Source organism: Hyperolius riggenbachi, chromosome 3 (genome assembly GCF_040937935.1).
Source record: "Hyperolius riggenbachi isolate aHypRig1 chromosome 3, aHypRig1.pri, whole genome shotgun sequence".
NCBI classification, from domain to species: Eukaryota; Metazoa; Chordata; class Amphibia; order Anura; family Hyperoliidae; genus Hyperolius; species Hyperolius riggenbachi.
The window spans coordinates 495,036,846-495,055,127 of NC_090648.1; the positions used below are offsets into that span (position 1 = coordinate 495,036,846).

Consider the following 18,282-nt stretch of genomic DNA (forward strand, 5'->3'; position numbering starts at 1 on the left):
AAGTGCTCAAGGTGTGGGGAGGTGATGCCACCAAATTGCACACGATCATCATGTGACAAGTGCAGACATAGGGGGGACACTATCCCTGACACTAATATGGTGATGATTGACTTAATGAAGTCTATGAAGAAGGAACTGACTACCACCTTTGCAGCCTTCAGAGCAGCGTTTCCCACCCAGCTCCCAGCACAGGTGCAGCCCCAACCCACACCCCTGACTACATTGACGGCAGACAGTGGCACGCAGGCAGTTGCGGTGAGCACCCAGCCTCTACCGGGGGAACAGCCGCAGGGTCAGACGGGATACAGGTTTCAGGCAGCAGGATCTGACTCAGCCCAGGCGGATGTTGCCATCTGTTCCAGTAGAACCTGACTCTCCAGATGATTCATGGGAAGATATTTCAGGGGAATCTCTGGAGGAAGGGGAGGCTAGGGATTCGGACCATACAGCGAGAGCTACGGCTAGAATGCCTAGATACCTATTCAGTATAGAGGATACATCAGAGCTCCTTAAGGCGGTGTATGAATCTGAGCATATTCAGGAGACCACCCCGACTACGTCAGTCCAAGACGATATATACAGGGGACTAGAGGAGACTGATAGCAGGACTTTTCCTGTACACAAGTCAATTAAAGGGGTCATATCTTCTCAGTGGAAGCAGCCTGAGAAGAGATTATTCATCCCTAGATCATTTAAAAGGAGGTTCCCCTTTAAGCAAGAGGATCAGGAGTTATGGTCAAAGTGCCCAAAGTTGGACGCATCATTAGCCCAATATTCTAAGTCGACAGATTTATCATTTGAAGATGCAGGCAGCCTAAAGGATCCTATGGATCGGAAGGCAGAGATCCTCCTTAAAAGAGCATGGCAGGCAGCATCCTTCGGATTTAAACCAGCTATTGCAGCCATCTGTCTTACTCGCAACCTGGAGAAGTGGATGAGGGGATTAAAAGCGCACCTTATTGCAGGTACACCACATGAGAAAATTTTAGACTCCCTTCCAGTTATGTCAAAGACAGTAGCTTTCCTAGCAGATGGGGCTACGGAGTCGTTAAGATCTGCTGCAAAAACAGCGGCCCTGATAAATTCATCTAGACGGGCGGTGTGGTTAAACGCCTGGGAGGGCGATGTTTCATCCAAACACAGGTTATGTGCTATGGAGTTTCAGGGAGAGTTGTTATTTGGGAAGGATCTAGATGGTATTCTAGAGAGATCTTCCAATAAAACTAAGAAATTCCCGGATAAAAGGAGAAGAGGAACAAATAGGCCCTTTCAAGGGAGACGTTATGTCCCCAGAAGAGAAGCTAGTGGTCAGGGGTTCCGACAGCGTCAGCAGCAGCAGCAGGGATCCAAAAGGTGGACTTATAATACAGGAAGGGGAAGGTCTTCTACCTTCCTGTTCAATAAGCCTCAGCCAACCACCTCAAAATCAGACAAATGACATAGATCTACAGGTGGGGGGAAGGCTTCTTTATTTTTTTCAAGCCTGGCAGAGTATAACAGGAAACGAGTTTATTTTAGATTTAATAAGGAATGGGTACAGGATAGAATTCCAAGAGCCCCCCCCCCCCAAGAATTTTGTGATCACGGGGACCCCAGGGGCAAACGCAGGATTTTTAAGGGGGGGGTTCCTGAAAGGTCCAGAATCACGTATGTCCCGAGTGCTTCCGAATACAGGTGGCTCCATACTGCCCATGCACAAAAGTGCGCTGGCATATTACGGAGCTGCCTATCTTTGTAAGTACTCAAGGACACTAGTGTTTCTGAGGGCTTCTGGTAGCAGCAAATGTGAACGGGGTACAGCGCTGGAACAACTCCCCAAGAGAGGAACAGGAGATAGACTTAGTTTGGACAATTCAGTGGAATATGCTACATAGTTTCACATAGCGCAAGCGATACCCATATGATGCAGGGATATATGCATCTGCAGAAGATGGCGGTGCTATATAAATACTAAATAATAATATTTTGCCTCACCAGGATTGCACTTTTATTTAGCTTTCCTGTATGACAAGAAGACACAGCCAGCTCTAGGGGAAGAGGGTAACAAAGGTGAATGAGGGAGGGCTGGTGCACACCAAGAGTGCTTCTGAGCGTTTTACAAATCAACATTGATTTGAAAAGCGCTTGGCTAATGTTACCCTATGTGGGTGTTCCCACAGCAGCGTTGTGATTTTTTTCAAAATCGCAGGTATACTGCATGTAGCATGTTTTTGAGCAATTCATTCAAAAATCGCTCTGAAAATCACTTCACAAAATCACACTCACAAATTGCTAGCGATTGCTATTGTCATTTTGGCGTTGCACTAGCCCAGAGAGAGGAGTGGAGCAATTGAGAATAGCCTGAGATGGAGCAGAGAACTTATCTGTATTGAAGTCCCACATCACACAGGCTACTTGCCTGTAATCGGACTCCTGTCCCTGTCAGTCTCTCACACAAGTCAGAAAGAAGCCCTCCTGGAGTCTAGGTACTGTCAAAAACTTTTCAGCTTGTTATCCACACCTTACCCACACATGCAGTCATTATAACAATGGGGAGAGACCAGACAGATGTTTGCCCACAGACCCTGAGTCCAGGCAAGCTCTGCATCATGCTGTGCATATTTACCAGCTTGCCTGCACTCTAATTTCATCATGTCTGACACTTCTGTGCTGTGGAGAGTCCAGGACTCCATAATCAACATTCTCTCACTGCAGGCTACATCTTCTTGTGAGGGAAGCTGGGCTGCCTCTCTCATTCTATTAGCTGGAGGGAGGCACCAGAAGTAAGAAGGGAGGGAGAATGAGGCTGTTTATATTATGCGGGCTTCCCTGGCTGAATACACAGCTCAGTGCAGGGGGGAGGTTCCAGACACCCGGAATAGCCCCCTGAGTTCGCCAGTGGACCCCCAGGGACCCAGGAAAAGCAGAAGCAATTCGCTCTTCTGTGATAAAATTATTGCAACAGAGAGTGATTCAAAGGGTTCCGATCCAGGAATTTGGCAGGGGGTTTTATTCAAGAGTTTTTGTAATACAGAAGCCGTCAGGGAAATACAGGATGATTCTCAACCTGAAACCCCTGAACCCTTACATTCTGGAGAAAAGTTTTCGGATGGAAAGCGTCGCATCAATCCGCAATTTAATTTGGCCAGAAGCTTTTATGGCCACGCTGGATTTGGAGGACGCGTACCTTCACCTTCCGATCCATCCGCAATTTCAGAGGTTTCTGAGGTTTGCGGTAGTCATGGGGGATGCGGTATGCCATTACCAATACCGTGCCCTGCCATTCGGAATATCCTCAGCCCCGAGGATATTCACGAAGGTCGTTGCGGAAGCGGTCGCGCATTTGCATCTCCAGAATGTAAGGGTTCTTCCGTATCTGGACGATTTTTTAATTTTGTCAAATACCGAGCAATCCTTAAAGGAAAGCCTACAGCTCTGCGTCCAGACCTTAGAGAGTCTGGGCTGGTTAGTCAGCAGAGAGAAATCTTGTTTTCAGCCATCCCAAACAGCTCTATTTTTGGGGCTAATCTGGTACTCGAGGCAGGAGCGGATTCTGCTTCCTCGACCGAAGGTCAGCAGACTGATGGGGGCAGTGGCCGAGTATACATCAGCCCCGTCGGTGTCACTGCGGCAGACAATGTCCCTACTAGGCCTAATGACCTCGGTAATCCCGGCTGTGGAGTGGGCTCAAGCACACACTCGGGAATTACAGGCTTGGTTTCTTATGGTCTGGGACAGAAGGAAGTCTTCCTTAGATTGACGAGTGAACCCCCCACAGCAGGTGCTGCTCTCCCTCCAGTGGTGGATGAATGTAGACCACCTGTCCAGGGGACGTCCCTGGATGCAAAGGAATCCAGTGAAACTATACACGGATGCCAGCGCATGGGGTTGGGGCGCCCACTGTCTGGATCAGCAGGTACAGGGTCAATGGTCCCCTCAACTCAGCCAGAGATCATCGAACTTCAGGGAACTAATGGCGGTCAGGTTGGCTCTACAGTCTTTGCTGCCACACATAAGCAACAGGGAGGTACTGTTGTTCTCCGACAATATGGTCACAGTCTCCTATATCAGGAAACAGGGAGGCACCAGGGTGCAGGCTCTCAGAGAACTAGCAATGCAGATCCTTACATGGGCAGAGGAAAATCTACAGTCACTAGCAGCAACCCATATTTTAGGGAGTCAGAACCGCTGGGCGGATGCCCTCAGCAGATCGGTCTTAATAGAAGCAGAATGGCAGCTGAACCAGGAGGTCTTCGAGCTCATCATAGCAGAGTGGGGCAGACCAAGCATAGATCTTTTTGCCACACCTCAAAATGCAAAGACAAGGGATTTCTTTTCCCTACACCCTTCATCTTCAACAGACCGGTTAGATGCCCTGACACTGGAATGGCCGAGAGGCCTTCTATATGCCTTTCCCCCATTCAATTTGATACCGAGAGTCCTCAGCAAACTGAGGCAGTCCCGGTCGGAGGTAATATTCATAGCACCCTGGTGGCCAAAGAGGGCCTGGTTTCCCTTTCTGCAGACCTTGAAAATACAGGGGCCCTGGCACTTAGGCGACCGAAGGGACCTACTAATACAGAATGGACAGATGCACCCGGACCCGGCGTTCCTGAAGCTCACGGCCTGGATCCTGAAAGGCAAGCTTTAAAGGGGCTAGGGTTTTCAGATAGAGTAATTAATACTCTACTAAAATGCAGGAAAGAGAATACTAGGAAGATTTATTCCAAGGTATGGAAAGTTTTTTTGTTCTTGGAAGGAGAAAAATAACATTGGTTCAAATGAAACAAGATTTATTTTGGAATTTCTACAAGACGGGGTGGACATGGGGTTGGCAGTTAGCACCCTCAGAGTCCAGGTATCGGCCTTATCAGTGTTCTTGGACAGGCAGCTATCCGCTGAATTGCATATAAAGAACTTCTTGAAGTCGGTGGCCAGATCACAGCCTGTGCCTGTGAAGATGGCACCCCCATGGGACCTTGCATTGGTCCTAGATTTCCTAATGTCTGATACGTTCCAACCAGCACAGACCATCCCTATTAGGTTGTTAACATTAAAGGTGGCCTTCTTGGTGGCGATTACAACGGCAAGGAGGGTAGGGGATATACAGTCACTATCAATAAAGGACCCCTATATGGTAATTCACCCTGACAGAATAGTTTTCCGACCAGACCCGACATATTTGCCAAAGGTAGCCACACAATTCCATAGACTGCAGGAAGTTATTTTACCATCCTTTTCTACAGACCCCAAGAATGATAAGGAAAGAAGGCTAGCAAACCTAGACGTAAGACAGGCAATTATCACATATTTGCAGAGGACACAGGAATGGAGAAGGTCTAGCCATCTATTTGTATTATTTTCTGGCACCCGGAAGGGGTTACAGGCATCTAAAAATTCCATAGCCAGGTGGATTCGACAGCTGATACAGCTAGCCTATAACAGCTCACAGACTGACACACCTCCAAGCATTAGAGCACACTCCACGCGGTCACTGGCAGCATCCTGGGCGGAAAGATCCGGGGCAACTCTGGACCAGATATGTAAGGCGGCTACATGGTCGGGACACTCTACATTCGTGAGACACTACCGTGTGGAGTTGTTTTCCAGCCAGGATCAGGCGTTTGGTCGTAAAGTACTCCAAGCAGTCATCCCACCCTAAGGTAAAGATTTCTCGCTGGTCTCAGGTGGCTGTCCTGGAGGATGATGAGAGAAAGGCCGTCCTACTTACCGGTAGTAGTGTTTCGGCGAATCCTCCAGGACAGCTGCCTTAGTACCCAGCCCTAAAAAATTGATACTGTATATTAAATAGAATAGTATAACTAAAGAGGGTGAGCCAGATTCTCTTGTAATGAACTAGGGAGGTAGAGGAGGAGGCTGGCTATATAGGAGGTGGGTCAGAGGACTGATTAATTAATTAATTACATGTGCATTGTTTCCACAGGGGAGGGGCTCAATGGTAATCTCAGGTGGCTGTCCTGGAGGATTCGCCGAAACACTACTACCGGTAAGTAGGACGGCCTTTTCTCACACTGCCTTTTTTTTTCACACTGCCTTCCTGCCAAGGAGTAACTGAGGAGCACACTGGCAGTGACGGTGTTTCTGGTTGAAACATTTTTGGGGCGCAGTAACAACCCATGGGATGTCCCTGCTAAATTAGCAGGGCCCTCCTGGAAAGCAGCTGTGAAGAGGAAAGTGGACCCTCCTGGATAGCAGCTGTGAAGAGGGAAGAGGACCCTCCCGGATAGCAGCTGTGAAGAGGAAAGTGGACCCTCCTGGATTGCAGCTGTGAAGAGGGAAGAGGACCCTCCTGGATAGCAGCTGTGAAGAGGGAAGAGGATCCTCCTGGATAGCAGCTGTGAAGAGGGAAGAGGACCCTCCTGGATAGCAGCTGTGAAGAGGGAAGAGGACCCTCCCGGATAGCAGCTGTGAAGAGGGCCCCCCTGGATAGCCGAGATATAAGTGGATTCAGTCACAGTATTCTCCGGTGCTTAGGATAGACTCTTGTGCCATAGACATTAGGTTTGGTTAGTGGTTGCTCATTTCTCCTCAATCTCTCGTTGTGTTTTCTTGCATGTCAGACGTTTGCCGAGCAGACCCTGGCGCCCGTGTCCTGGCTGATCTCCATCCTGGTGGCCATGTCGTGTTTCGGGGCCTTGAATGGAGGAATCTTCGCCTCATCCAGGTTGGACTGTTTGCCATCTTGTTTTGCACTTCATACTGATTTTACATTTTGGCTACAAAGTTTGTTTTTTAAAAACTTTTAGAAAAACAGGACATGAAGAGGGAAGTCCTACTCCATCAGATAGGGTGTACATATGGTGAATATTTTCATAATATTATAGTGTAGTCAAATTGGCTACAGCCTGCGGAGTAGAGTGGACCCGATCGGGGTCGGCTATGTTAGCTGCAACCCGAGAGGGAAGATGGTACTGCACCTGCGCTAGATCTCAAAAGTAAATATCAGCGCATTCTGCAGGCGGTAGTGTGCCTGCGCACATCTTCTTGGTGGATTTTCTGTGGGTGCCAGTGCTGGATCGGGGCTGTACAGGAGGATGGGGGAGGCCTCATTAGAATCCGAAGCCTTCCCCCTTCAGAGGTATGTACTCCATAGGGGCACTTTTATCCTTACAGGTTCTCTTTAAGGAAGTGTTTCCTGTTTTGTCAGCTGGATTTGTATATTACAGGTGGAATTTGCCCATCCACACAGACAGCCGAAACCATGAGATCATGCATGTTCGGGTTGTCTTATGACATTGAGAAGGAGAGCATATTCCTAAAATAAAGGGGATACTTTCCAAGGGGTTAAACCAATGTATGTATTTTGTAAATAAAGTCATTAACCTCCTTGCCGGTTATCCCGAGCTCAGCTCGGGGTAACCTGCGCAGGAAGCTTTCTCAGGCCCCGCTGGGCCGTTTTGCATAATTTTTTTTATTGCACGCAGCTAGAACTTTGCTAGCTGCGTGCAGGGGCGTAGCAATAGGGGTTGCAGAGGTAGCAACCGCATCGGGGCCCTTGGGCCAGAGGGGCCCTGAAGGGCCCTCCCTCAACTATAGTATAAGCTCTCTATTGGTCCTGTGCTTGTAAAAATCCCTTCTATAGATACTTTGAATAGTAGTAATCATTAACAAACTGTTCCCCATCCCCTTCTTGCACCTCTGACACTGTAGTTGCCATTGGCAGGTTTTGGTGCGCTGTATCAATTGCTATGTAGAGAGTGCTTGGGGGCCCCCATTGTAAAACTTGCATCGGGGCCCACAACTCCTTAGCTATGCCACTGGCTGCGTGCATATTGCGATCGCCGACGATTCGCCGCTACCTGCCGCCCCCCCCCCTCCAGACCCCTTGCGCAGCCTGGCCAATCAGTGCCGGTGACGTGGCGATGGGGGAATCCCAGCAGGAAATCCCGTTCTGAACTGAATTTACTGCGATTGGTTTAGGTAGGGGGATGCCGCTTGTCAGCAGCTATCATGTAGCTAGCGCTAGGCTAGCTACATGAATTAAAAAAAAAAAAATTTAAAGTGCTGCGCCGCCCCTTGCCGACACAATTGGAACAGCAAGGGGGTTAAAGGACATCTGAGGTGAAAATAAACTTATGAGAAAAACAATTGTATCTATCCTCAGTCTCCTAAAAAGGACTGCGATATCCCACAGTTTTATTTTATATTTACATCTAGTTTTTAAGTTTTTACTGTTTCATTGTCTCTGCTCAGTGACACTTTCATTGAAGTATGCCAGAGCTTAAAGAGACTCTGAAGCCAATCTAAAATCTGCTTTTTACATTCTATCTAGGATAAGTAGTATCCGTAGACCTAAAACGCAGCATTCCCGTGGCAGAACGAGGGGTTTAGACCCCCCAAATCCAAGGGGCAAGTTTAAGGCAGTCCTTCCGTGTAGAGGCAGAGCTTAGCATGTAGCTCTGCCTCTACTGTAGTCAATCTCCGCTGAGGGAAGGTAACAGGCGGCACCATTGTCTATTGATCTTCGATTGACCATTACATGCGCGCTAATCTTCTGGGGTTCCCTGTTTATGGGCCCCGTATGTGAGTTATCGTTTTTATGTCTACTGCCTTTTAAAGAAATTTTATCTAAATAAACGGGTTACGCTTAGATATTGCCGTTTTTGTTTTCCTATATAAATTCCTGAAACTTTACCTCCACACGGATGTCCACTGGATCTTCACGACGTCTGATGTTCCCTGGACGTTATCTGTGACCTGAGCCATTTCACAACCTTATAATGTGGGTTGTTGGGAGCTGGTAAGCCTTTTCTAGTTTTGATGTTTGGCGGATACCTACCTCTGAGCATTTGATATATTGTGGTGAAGAATTTACCATTCCCTACATACAATGACTTTCTAAACCTGCGCTGACTTTTGATGTATGCCCAATCTCCGCTGATCGCCGCCTCTCCCCGCCCCTCTCAGTCGTTCTTCACTGAGAGGGGCGGCGGGGAGAGGCGGAGATCCGTGGGCAGATTGACGTCAGTAGAGCTACAGCATTAAGCTCTGCCTCCTCGGGCAGCAAAATCCACAACAAGGAAAGTCATGAATGTTTGCCCCGGGATTTCGGGCGTCTAAACCCCTCATTCTGCCGCAGAAATGTGCAGTTTTAGGTCTACTGATACTTCTTAACATAGATAGAAGGTAAAAAGCCGATTTTAGCTTGGCTTCAGACTCTCTTTAAATCTATGAACTATTGATCCTTTTTATCTCTTTCCTGCTCTCATAAGCTATTTACTGTCAGGAAAGTGGTTTATGGCTGCAATTACTTATCAGTGAGGGTTTTGCTATAGTCTGACCCAGTCCAACCTAGTCCTGGCAGAAACTGTCACTTGCATACCTGATGTTTAACTCTTTCGGGCAGAGAAAGAAAAAAAGGAACACAGCCTAGTGTGCTTGGCACTGTACATACACGTCTATCTCATCATGTCACATGTCACCTCGGTTGTCCTTTAATGTATGGCGTGGAAAGAATCCCTTTATAATGCTTTGCATGAAGAATATCTGTTTTCAGACCATTCCATCAAAACCATCTATGTACGTCGATCCAAAATGACGATTTCATAAGACTTCCTGTTCCTGGCTGTTTTCAACCAGAGTCTGAATCCAATAAGATGTTCCTTTCCGACATAAGCTCAAGTAGGATCTTACAATGCTGAATGTGAAATCCTCTAACCTGAGACCTTCTTCTTGTCTAGGATGCTGTTTGCTGCCTCCAGAGAAGGTCACTGGCCGCCCCTCTTCGCCATGATCCATATCAGGAGGAACACCCCACTTCCCGCACTCATTCTCATGGTGATTATTGTATTCATTCCACAATAGCTGAGCAATCATGAGATGTTTTGAGGAGAGCAGCTGAGATCCATCTCAGGCATACATGTAATTAGAATAGAGTAGAAGGAGGCACTACATGTTTCCGGCTCCGCCCTTCATCACACCTGATGAAGGGCAGAGCCCGAAACATGTAGTGTGTATCGACATGCAATAAAACTGAACGCAAATTCGTGCCTCCTTCTACTCTTATTTTGAATCACTGTGTGGAGCAGGGGTGGTGTGCCTGCCTGGAGGAGTTGCACCGGCATCTGCTCTCCTGACTAAGGATTGAGGCACCAGAGTAAAGTTCAATTAAGACGGTACTGGAATTCATGTAATTAGGGCGCCGGGAGGAATTTGGGCTCAGTATAAAGCTGAAAAACTGCTCAACCTGCTCCTTCAAAAGTCCAGGTGGCGTTAATTACTATTCCCCCTCCAGGCCACCATAGACTCAAGGGTAAGTCGTAATTTGGCTTCCAACTATTTCTGGCGGTCGAATTACTCTGTTTCTATGGTAATTTGGTCTCCGTCTTTTGAGGGTGCCAGAATTACTGGCCGGCCCGAGAGCCGCTATATCCGTAATTCACATTTTGCGCTGTTCTTGCCTGATTCGCTCCTCGGAGCCTCCTTGTCATTCTGGTTACAAGCGTAGGACAATGGTCCGTTACTCAGCATGAAAACCTTTCATTATTGGGATGAGTGATGTTCAGCCAGGCTTCAGAAAAGCCTTGTGCTCTCCTGGAGATGGACTTCAGTAGGACAGGAGGAATGACTGATCCATGGCTATGCCTGAGTTTCCACATAACTCCAGTGTTCCTCTCCTTCTCCCAGATGCCTCTAGTCTTCCTGATGATCGGGATTGGTGATCTTTATGGCCTGTTGAACTTCTACAGCTTCTCCAGGTGGCTTTTCATGGGATTGGTCACTTTTGGTCTGATAATCCATCGCCACAGATATCCTGATTTCCCCCGACCATTTAAGGTAAGCAGTTGCTGTAAGTAATGTGACTGGACAAACACATAATAGTCACCTCTTATTCTTGAGGGCCGTTTCACACTGGGGCGGTGCGGTAAATTTACCTCACTTCACCGCAGCCTAGTGAAAATCTATGGAGGGTAGTTCACACTCCCCATGTTGCAGTACGCTGCGCTGGAAGTGCCCTATGTAACGCGTGGACATACCTGCGTTACCATGCGCCCCTGCGGCGATCTGCAGCGGACCGGAAGTCATGTACGTCTATGGCAACGCGCGTGTATTTAAATAAAAAGCTGCGGTTTTTAGCATTGCATATGTGCGGACACGTATTTTAGCAATACGCTTTTGCGCTCATTGTCGACTGCCCAACAGGAAATGAGCTTCGCTTCCTGCTTGGCCAGATGGGGATTACCACGTACTAATCCCTGAAGGCCTGTTTTTGGCGGTGCGGCCCCCAATCTGCAGTGTGAAGCAAGCCTTAAATGTGACGCTTAATTTTTATTTGTTTTTGTGAAAAAAGTTTGGGTTGCTTTAAAAGAGTTCTATTGGGTCCCAAAAGAGTAAGATCACTTATAGCGTCAGTATGGTGGGCGTGGCCATCTTCTGCCATTTATAGATTTGGGGCTTGTAAAAGTCATTGCAAAGATGACTTGCTCCAGAGTTCCCCTTAAAGGAAACCAGAGATAAACGCTTTGGCACAAAATAAACACATCCCCCAATAGATTTTACTAAATAAATACTATACCTGGTATTTTCACCGCTCTAGTGTGCCGTTTTTTGTGTTTTTTTTTTTTTACTAAAACTCCATGCAAAACACAGTTCATCAGAAAAGCAAATTATTTAGTGGGCTGTGTGCAAAATGAAATCACCATTTCTAAAAACCTCTTAAGACTAACACATTTAGATAAAAAAAAATGTTTTTCAATACACCCTTACATTAGCAGCTCCTCCCATCTCATCACAGCTCTCCGTGATGCTGCAAGTATACAGAACAGGAAAGCAGAGCAAGAAGGGGGCAGGCTTGCAGATTCCTGAGCAAAGCCAGACTGAATGCTCAGTCGGGGATTTTATCAGGGCTGATAACCAGCAGGCTGAGCAGTGAAGGTGTTTACTCTAATGTTCCCTCTGATAAATATGGTAAAATACATGAGGGTGCTTCCTCTCTGGTTCACTTTAAAGTAAACCGAGCATCATTTTTAACACCCAGGGCAGCTCTATAGCAAATTAAAAAAAGCATTCTAAAAATGTGGTTTATTATAAAAAAAAATCTTTCATTTTACCTAATCTTTTTACATGTAAGGGTTAAAGGAAAGGTTCAGGGAGGGTGGGTAAAAAATCAAAATCAATTTCCACTTACCTGGGGCTTCCTCCAGCCCGTGGCAGGCAGGAGGTGCCCTCGCCGCCGCTCCGCAGGCTCCCGGTGGTCTCCGGTGGCGCGCCCGACCTGGCCAGGCCGGCTGCCAGGTCGGGCTCTTCTGCACTCCAAGGCCCGGAACTTCTGCGTCCCACGCCGGCGCTCTGACGTCATCGGACGTCCTCCGGGCTCTACTGCGCATGCGCAGTAGAGCACAGAGGACGTCCGCATGCGCAGTAGAGCCCGGAGGACGTCCGATGACGTCAGAGCGCCGGCGTGGGACGCAGAAGTTCCGGGCCTTGGAGTGCAGAAGAGCCCGACCTGGCAGCCGGCCTGGCCAGGTCGGGCGCGCCACCGGAGACCACCGGGAGACTGCGGAGCGGCGGCGAGGGCACCTCCTGCCTGCCACGGGCTGGAGGAAGCCCCAGGTAAGTGGAAATTGATTTTGATTTTTTACCCACCCTCCCTGAACCTTCCCTTTAAAATAGGGACGTCTTCCGTCTGTGAAAGGACTTGCGGACACATGAGCAACAGATGATGGAAGGCAGATAAGAAATCACCTCATTAGACTTAAAGGGAACCTAAACGGAGAGGGATATTAATGTTTCATTTTAAACAATACCAGTTGCCTGGCAGTCCTGCTGATCCCTTTGGCTGCAGTAGTGGCTGAATCACACACCTGAAACAAGCATGCAGCTAATCCAGTCTGACTTCAGTCAGAACACCTGATCTGCATGCTTGTTCAGGGGCTGAGCCTAAAAGTATTACAGACACATGATCAGCAGGAAAGTCAGGCAAGTGGAATTATTTTAAAAGGAAAAATCCATATCCTTCTCAGTTTAGGTTCCCTGTAATTGACCACAATCACTGAGTCTTCCCCATTGTACTTCAAAACAAAAACATTAGCCACACTTGAAGAATTTCACACCTAGCCTGGATAATGGCAGCAGAAAAGTAGCAGGGGGTTGAACTTCTGAAACATGGCAGCCCTTTCTGCTATTTTAAGCCAGGAGCTCTTTAGATCCCTTTAACCACTTGCCGACCGCCCATAGCCGATGGGCGGCGGCAAAGTGGACGCCGAAAGGACCGCAATACGCCCAAGGGCGTTGCGTCCTTTCGGCATGCCGGGGGAGCGATTGCGTCATTGATGACGCGCGCTTCCCCCGGCAACTGGCTCTGCCCACCCGTGACGACAACCCGCCGGCCGTTTGGAAGCGCCGGCGGGTTGTTAACCCCGCGATCACCGCATACAAAATGTATAATATGGTGGTCTCAGTGTCCGAGGGACCACCAGGGCAGGCTGCAGCCACCCTAGTCTGCACCCAAACACACTGATCTGCCCCCCCCTGCCCCCTTATCGCCCACAGCACCCCTCAGACCCCCCCTGCCCACCCCCCAGACCACTGTTTGCACCCAATCACCCCCCTAATCACCCATCAATCACTCCCTGTCACTATCTGTCAACGCTATTTTTTTTTATTCCCTAAACTGCCCCCTGGGGACTCCTGATCAACCCCCCCACCCCTCAGATTCTCCCCAGACCCCCCCCCCCCCCCCGTGTACTGTATGCATCTATCCCCCCTGATCACCTGTCAGTCACCCATCAATCACCCCCTGTCACTGCCACCCATCAATCAGCCCCTAACCTGCCCCTTGCGGGCAATCTGATCACCCACCCACACCATCAGATCGCCCACAGACCCGCCGTCAGATCACCTCCCAAGTGCATTGTTTACATCTGTTCTCTCCTCTAAACACCCACTAATTACCCATCAATCACCCCCTATCACCACCTGTCACTGTTACCCATCAGATTAGACCCTAATCTGCCCCTTGCGGGCACCCAATCAACCGCCCACACGCTCAGATTGCCCTCAGACCCCCCCCCCTTATCAATTCGCCGGTGCATTATTTACATCTGTTCTTCCCTGTAATAACCCACTTATCACCTGTAAATCACCCATCAATCACCCCCTGTCACTGCCACCTATCAATCAGCCTCTAACCTGCCCCTTGCGGGCAATCTGATCACCCACCCACACCATCAGATCGCCTGCAGACCCGCCGTCAGATCACCACCCAAGTGCATTGTTTACATCTGTTCTCTCCTCTAAACACCCACTAATTACCCATCAATCACCCCCTGTCACTGCTACCCATCAGATTAGACCCCTATCTGCCCCAGGGCACCCAATCACCCGCCCACGCCCTCAGAACTCAGCCCTGATCACCTCGCCAGTGCATTGCTTGCATCTATTCCCCCCACTAATCACACCTTGACACCCATCAATCACCTCCTGTCACCACCTGTCACCCCCTAGCACACCTACCCATCAGATCAGGCCATAATTTGCCCCGTGTGGGCTCCTGATCACTCGGCCAAACCCTCAGATCCCCCTCAGACCCCCTTCCGATCACCTCCCCAGTACATTGATTGCATCTATTTTCCCCTCTAACCACCCCCTGAGACACCCATCAATCACCTCCTGTCACCTCCCTAGTACTCCTATCCATCAGATCAGGCCCAATACATCCTGTCATCTAAAAGGCCACCCTGCTTATGACCGGTTCCACAAAATTCGCCCCCTCATAGACCACCTGTCATCAAAATTTGCAGATGCTTATACCCCTGAACAGTCATTTTGAGACATTTGGTTTCCAGACTACTCACGGTTTTGGACCCGTAAAATGCCAGGGCAGTATAGGAACCCCACAAGTGACCCCTTTTTAGAAAAAAGACACCTCAAGGTATTCTGTTAGGTGTATGACGATTTCATAGAAGATTTTATTTTTTGTCAAAAGTTAGCGGATATTGATTTTTATTGTTTTTTCAGTGTCATTTTTCACTAACTTGTGACAAAAAATAAAATCTTCTATGAACTCACCATATACCTAACGGAATACCTTGGGGTGTCTTCTTTCTAAAATGGGGTCACTTGTGGGGTTCCTATACTGCCCTGGCATTTTATGGGCCCTAAACCGTGAGGAGTAGTCTAGAAAACAAATGCCTCAAAATGACCTGTGAATAGGACGTTAGGCCCCTTAGCGCACCTAGGCTGCAAAAAAGTGTCACACATGTGGTATCGCCGTACTCAGGAGAAGTAGTAAAATGTGTTTTGGGGTGTATTTTTACACATACCCATGCTGGGTGGGAGAAATCTCTCTGTAAATGGACAATTGTGTGTAAAAAAATCAAAAATGTGGTATATTTTTACATATACCCATGCTGGGTGGGAGAAATATCTCTGTAAATGACACATTTTTGATTTTTTTACACACAATTGTCCATTTACAGAGAGATTTCTCCCACCCAGCATGGGTATGTGTAAAAATACACCACAACACACATTATACTACTTCTCCTGAGCATGGCAGTACCACATGTGTGGCACTTTTTTGCAGCCTAACTGCGCTAAGGGGCCCAAAGTCCAATGAGTACTTTTAGGATTTCACAGGTTATTTTGAGACATTTGGGTTCAAGACTACCCCTCACGGTTTAGGGCCCCTAAAATGCCAGGGCAGTATAGGAACCCCACAAGTGACCTGATTTTAGAAAGAAGATACCCCAAGGTATTCTGTTAGCTGTATGACGAGTTCATAGAAGATTTTATTTTTTGTCACAAGTTAGCGGAAATTGATTTGTATTTTTTTTTCACAAAGTGTCAATTTCCGCTAACTTGTGACAAAAAAAATCTTCTATGAACTCACCATACTCCTAACAGAATACCTTGGGGTGTCTTCTTTCTAAAATGGGGTCACTTGTGGGGTTCCTATACTGCCCTGGCATTTTAGGGGCCCTAAACCGTGAGGAGTAGTCTAGAATCCAAATGCCTCAAAATGACCTGTGAATAGGACGTTAGGCCCCTTAGCGCACCTAGGTTGCAAAAAAAGTGTCACACATGTGGTATTGCCATACTCAGAAGAAATAGTATAATGTGTTTTGAGGTGTATTTTTACGCATACCCATGCTGGGTGGGAGAAATCTCTCTTTGGTATGGATTGTACATACAATCAAAACTGTATGGTGTGTGGACTCACCAACCAATCCAAATGGTTACTTTCAGGAATTTCTGAAGGCACTCAGCATTCTAGGCTGTGTCTGAGGACTAAATGGCAAGCTGTGACACAGGGGACTGGAATTGGAGGGTGAAGCCACAGGGCTCCAGTGATAAGATTGCCTAAGCAAATGGTGCAATAAGAGGTGCTCCACTGTATTTCAAATCAATGTTTCTGTTCAGGTCTGCAGGAATAGTTCCCTCAAGAGGTGTGTCAAGCTCAATCAGTGTCTTCCTGCAGGTTATTCTAATGATTCTCATTGTGTTCAGTAGGACGTGTCTTCCTGCAGGTTTCTCTGATGATTCCCGTTGTGTTCAGTATGTGTCGTCTTCCTGCAGGTTCCTCTGGTGATTACCGTTGTGTTCAGTATGATGTGTCTTCCTGCAGGTTCCTCTGGTGATTCCCGTTGTGTTCAGTATGATGTGTCTTCCTGCAGGTTCCTCTGGTGATTCCCGTTGTGTTCAGTATGATGTGTCTTCCTGCAGGTTCCTCTGGTGATTCCCGTTGTGTTCAGTATGATGTGTCTTCCTGCAGGTTCCTCTGGTGATTCCCGTTGTGTTCAATATGATGTGTCTTCCTGCAGGTTCCTGTGGTGATTCCCGTTGTGTTCAGTATGATGTGTCTTCCTGCAGGTTCCTCTGGTGATTCCCGTTGTGTTCAGTATGATGTGTCTTCCTGCAGGTTCCTCTGGTGATTCCCGTTGTGTTCAGTATGATGTGTCTTCCTGCAGGTTCCTCTGGTGATTCCCGTTGTGTTCAGTACAATGTGTCTTCCTGCAGGTTCCTCTGGTGATTCCCGTTGTGTTCAGTACAATGTGTCTTCCTGCAGGTTCCTCTGTTTATTCCCGTTGTGTTCAGTATGATGTGTCTTCCTGCAGGTTCCTCTGGTGATTCCCGTTGTGTTCAGTATGATGTGTCTTCCTGCAGGTTCCTCTGGTGATTCCCGTTGTGTTCAGTATGATGTGTCTTCCTGCAGGTTCCTCTGGTGATTCCCGTTGTGTTCAGTATGACGTGTCTTCCTGCAGGTTCCTCTGGCGATTCCCGTTGTGCTCAGTATGATGTGTCTTCCTGCAGGTTCCTCTGGTGATTCCTGTTGTGTTCAGTATGATGTATCTTCCTGCAGGTTCCTCTGGTGATTCCTGTTGTGTTCAGTATGATGTGTCTTCCTCCAGGTTCCTCTGGTGATTCCCGTTGTGTTCAGTATGATGTGTCTTCCTGCAGGTTCCTGTGGTGATTCCCGTTGTGTTCAGTATGATGTGTCTTCCTGCAGGTTCCTCTGGTGATTCCCGTTGTGTTCAGTATGATGTGTCTTCCTGCAGGTTCCTCTGGTGATTCCCGTTGTGTTCAGTATGATGTGTCTTCCTGCAGGTTCCTCTGGTGATTCCCGTTGTGTTCAGTATGATGTGTCTTCCTGCAGGTTCCTGTGGTGATTCCCGTTGTGTTCAGTATGATGTGTCTTCCTGCAGGTTCCTCTGGTGATTCCCGTTGTGTTCAGTATGATGTGTCTTCCTGCAGGTTCCTCTGGTGATTCCCGTTGTGTTCAGTACAATGTGTCTTCCTCCAGGTTCCTCTGGTGATTCCTGTTGTGTATAATACGATGCATTGGTGATTCAGTATGATGTGTTTTCCTCCAGGTTCCTCTGGTGATTCCCATTGTGTTCAGTACAATGTGTCTTCCTGCAGGTTCCTCTGGTGATTCCCGTTGTGTTCAGTATGATGTGTCTTCCTGCAGGTTCCTCTGGTGATTCCCGTTGTGTTCAGTATGATGTGTCTTCCTGCAGGTTCCTCTGGTGATTCTTGTTGTGCTCAGTACAATGTTTCTTCCTCCAGGTTCCTCTGGTGATTCCCATTGTATTCAGTACAATGTCTTTGTTCATTGTGGGGATGTCACTGTACTCGGATCCTGTGAACACCGGTATAGGCTGCGCCATCACTCTCAGCGGATTACCCGTGTATTACCTCACCATCCAGAAGCAAAGACTGCCCCAGTCGTGGATAGATGGCTTCAGTGAGTAAAAAACAAGAAACTAATGATAATTAGTTTCCTATTCTTTCACCATGGTCTATAAGGGGGTGATGGATATTTTGATTCCTCTGCTCACA

General features: G+C 47.9%; 1 protein-coding gene across 1 annotated transcript in view; it reads left to right on the forward strand.

The window, feature by feature from the left end:
* Nucleotides 1-18,282, forward strand: part of LOC137564407 (cystine/glutamate transporter-like) — a 64,731-nt gene that overhangs the window by 42,102 nt on the left and 4,347 nt on the right. The window contains exons 8-11 of the mRNA XM_068278257.1: nucleotides 6,561-6,664; nucleotides 9,681-9,777; nucleotides 10,627-10,776; nucleotides 18,010-18,187. Of these exons, the coding sequence (XP_068134358.1) occupies nucleotides 6,561-6,664; nucleotides 9,681-9,777; nucleotides 10,627-10,776; nucleotides 18,010-18,187 (529 nt within the window). The remainder of the gene's footprint in view (nucleotides 1-6,560; nucleotides 6,665-9,680; nucleotides 9,778-10,626; nucleotides 10,777-18,009; nucleotides 18,188-18,282) is intronic.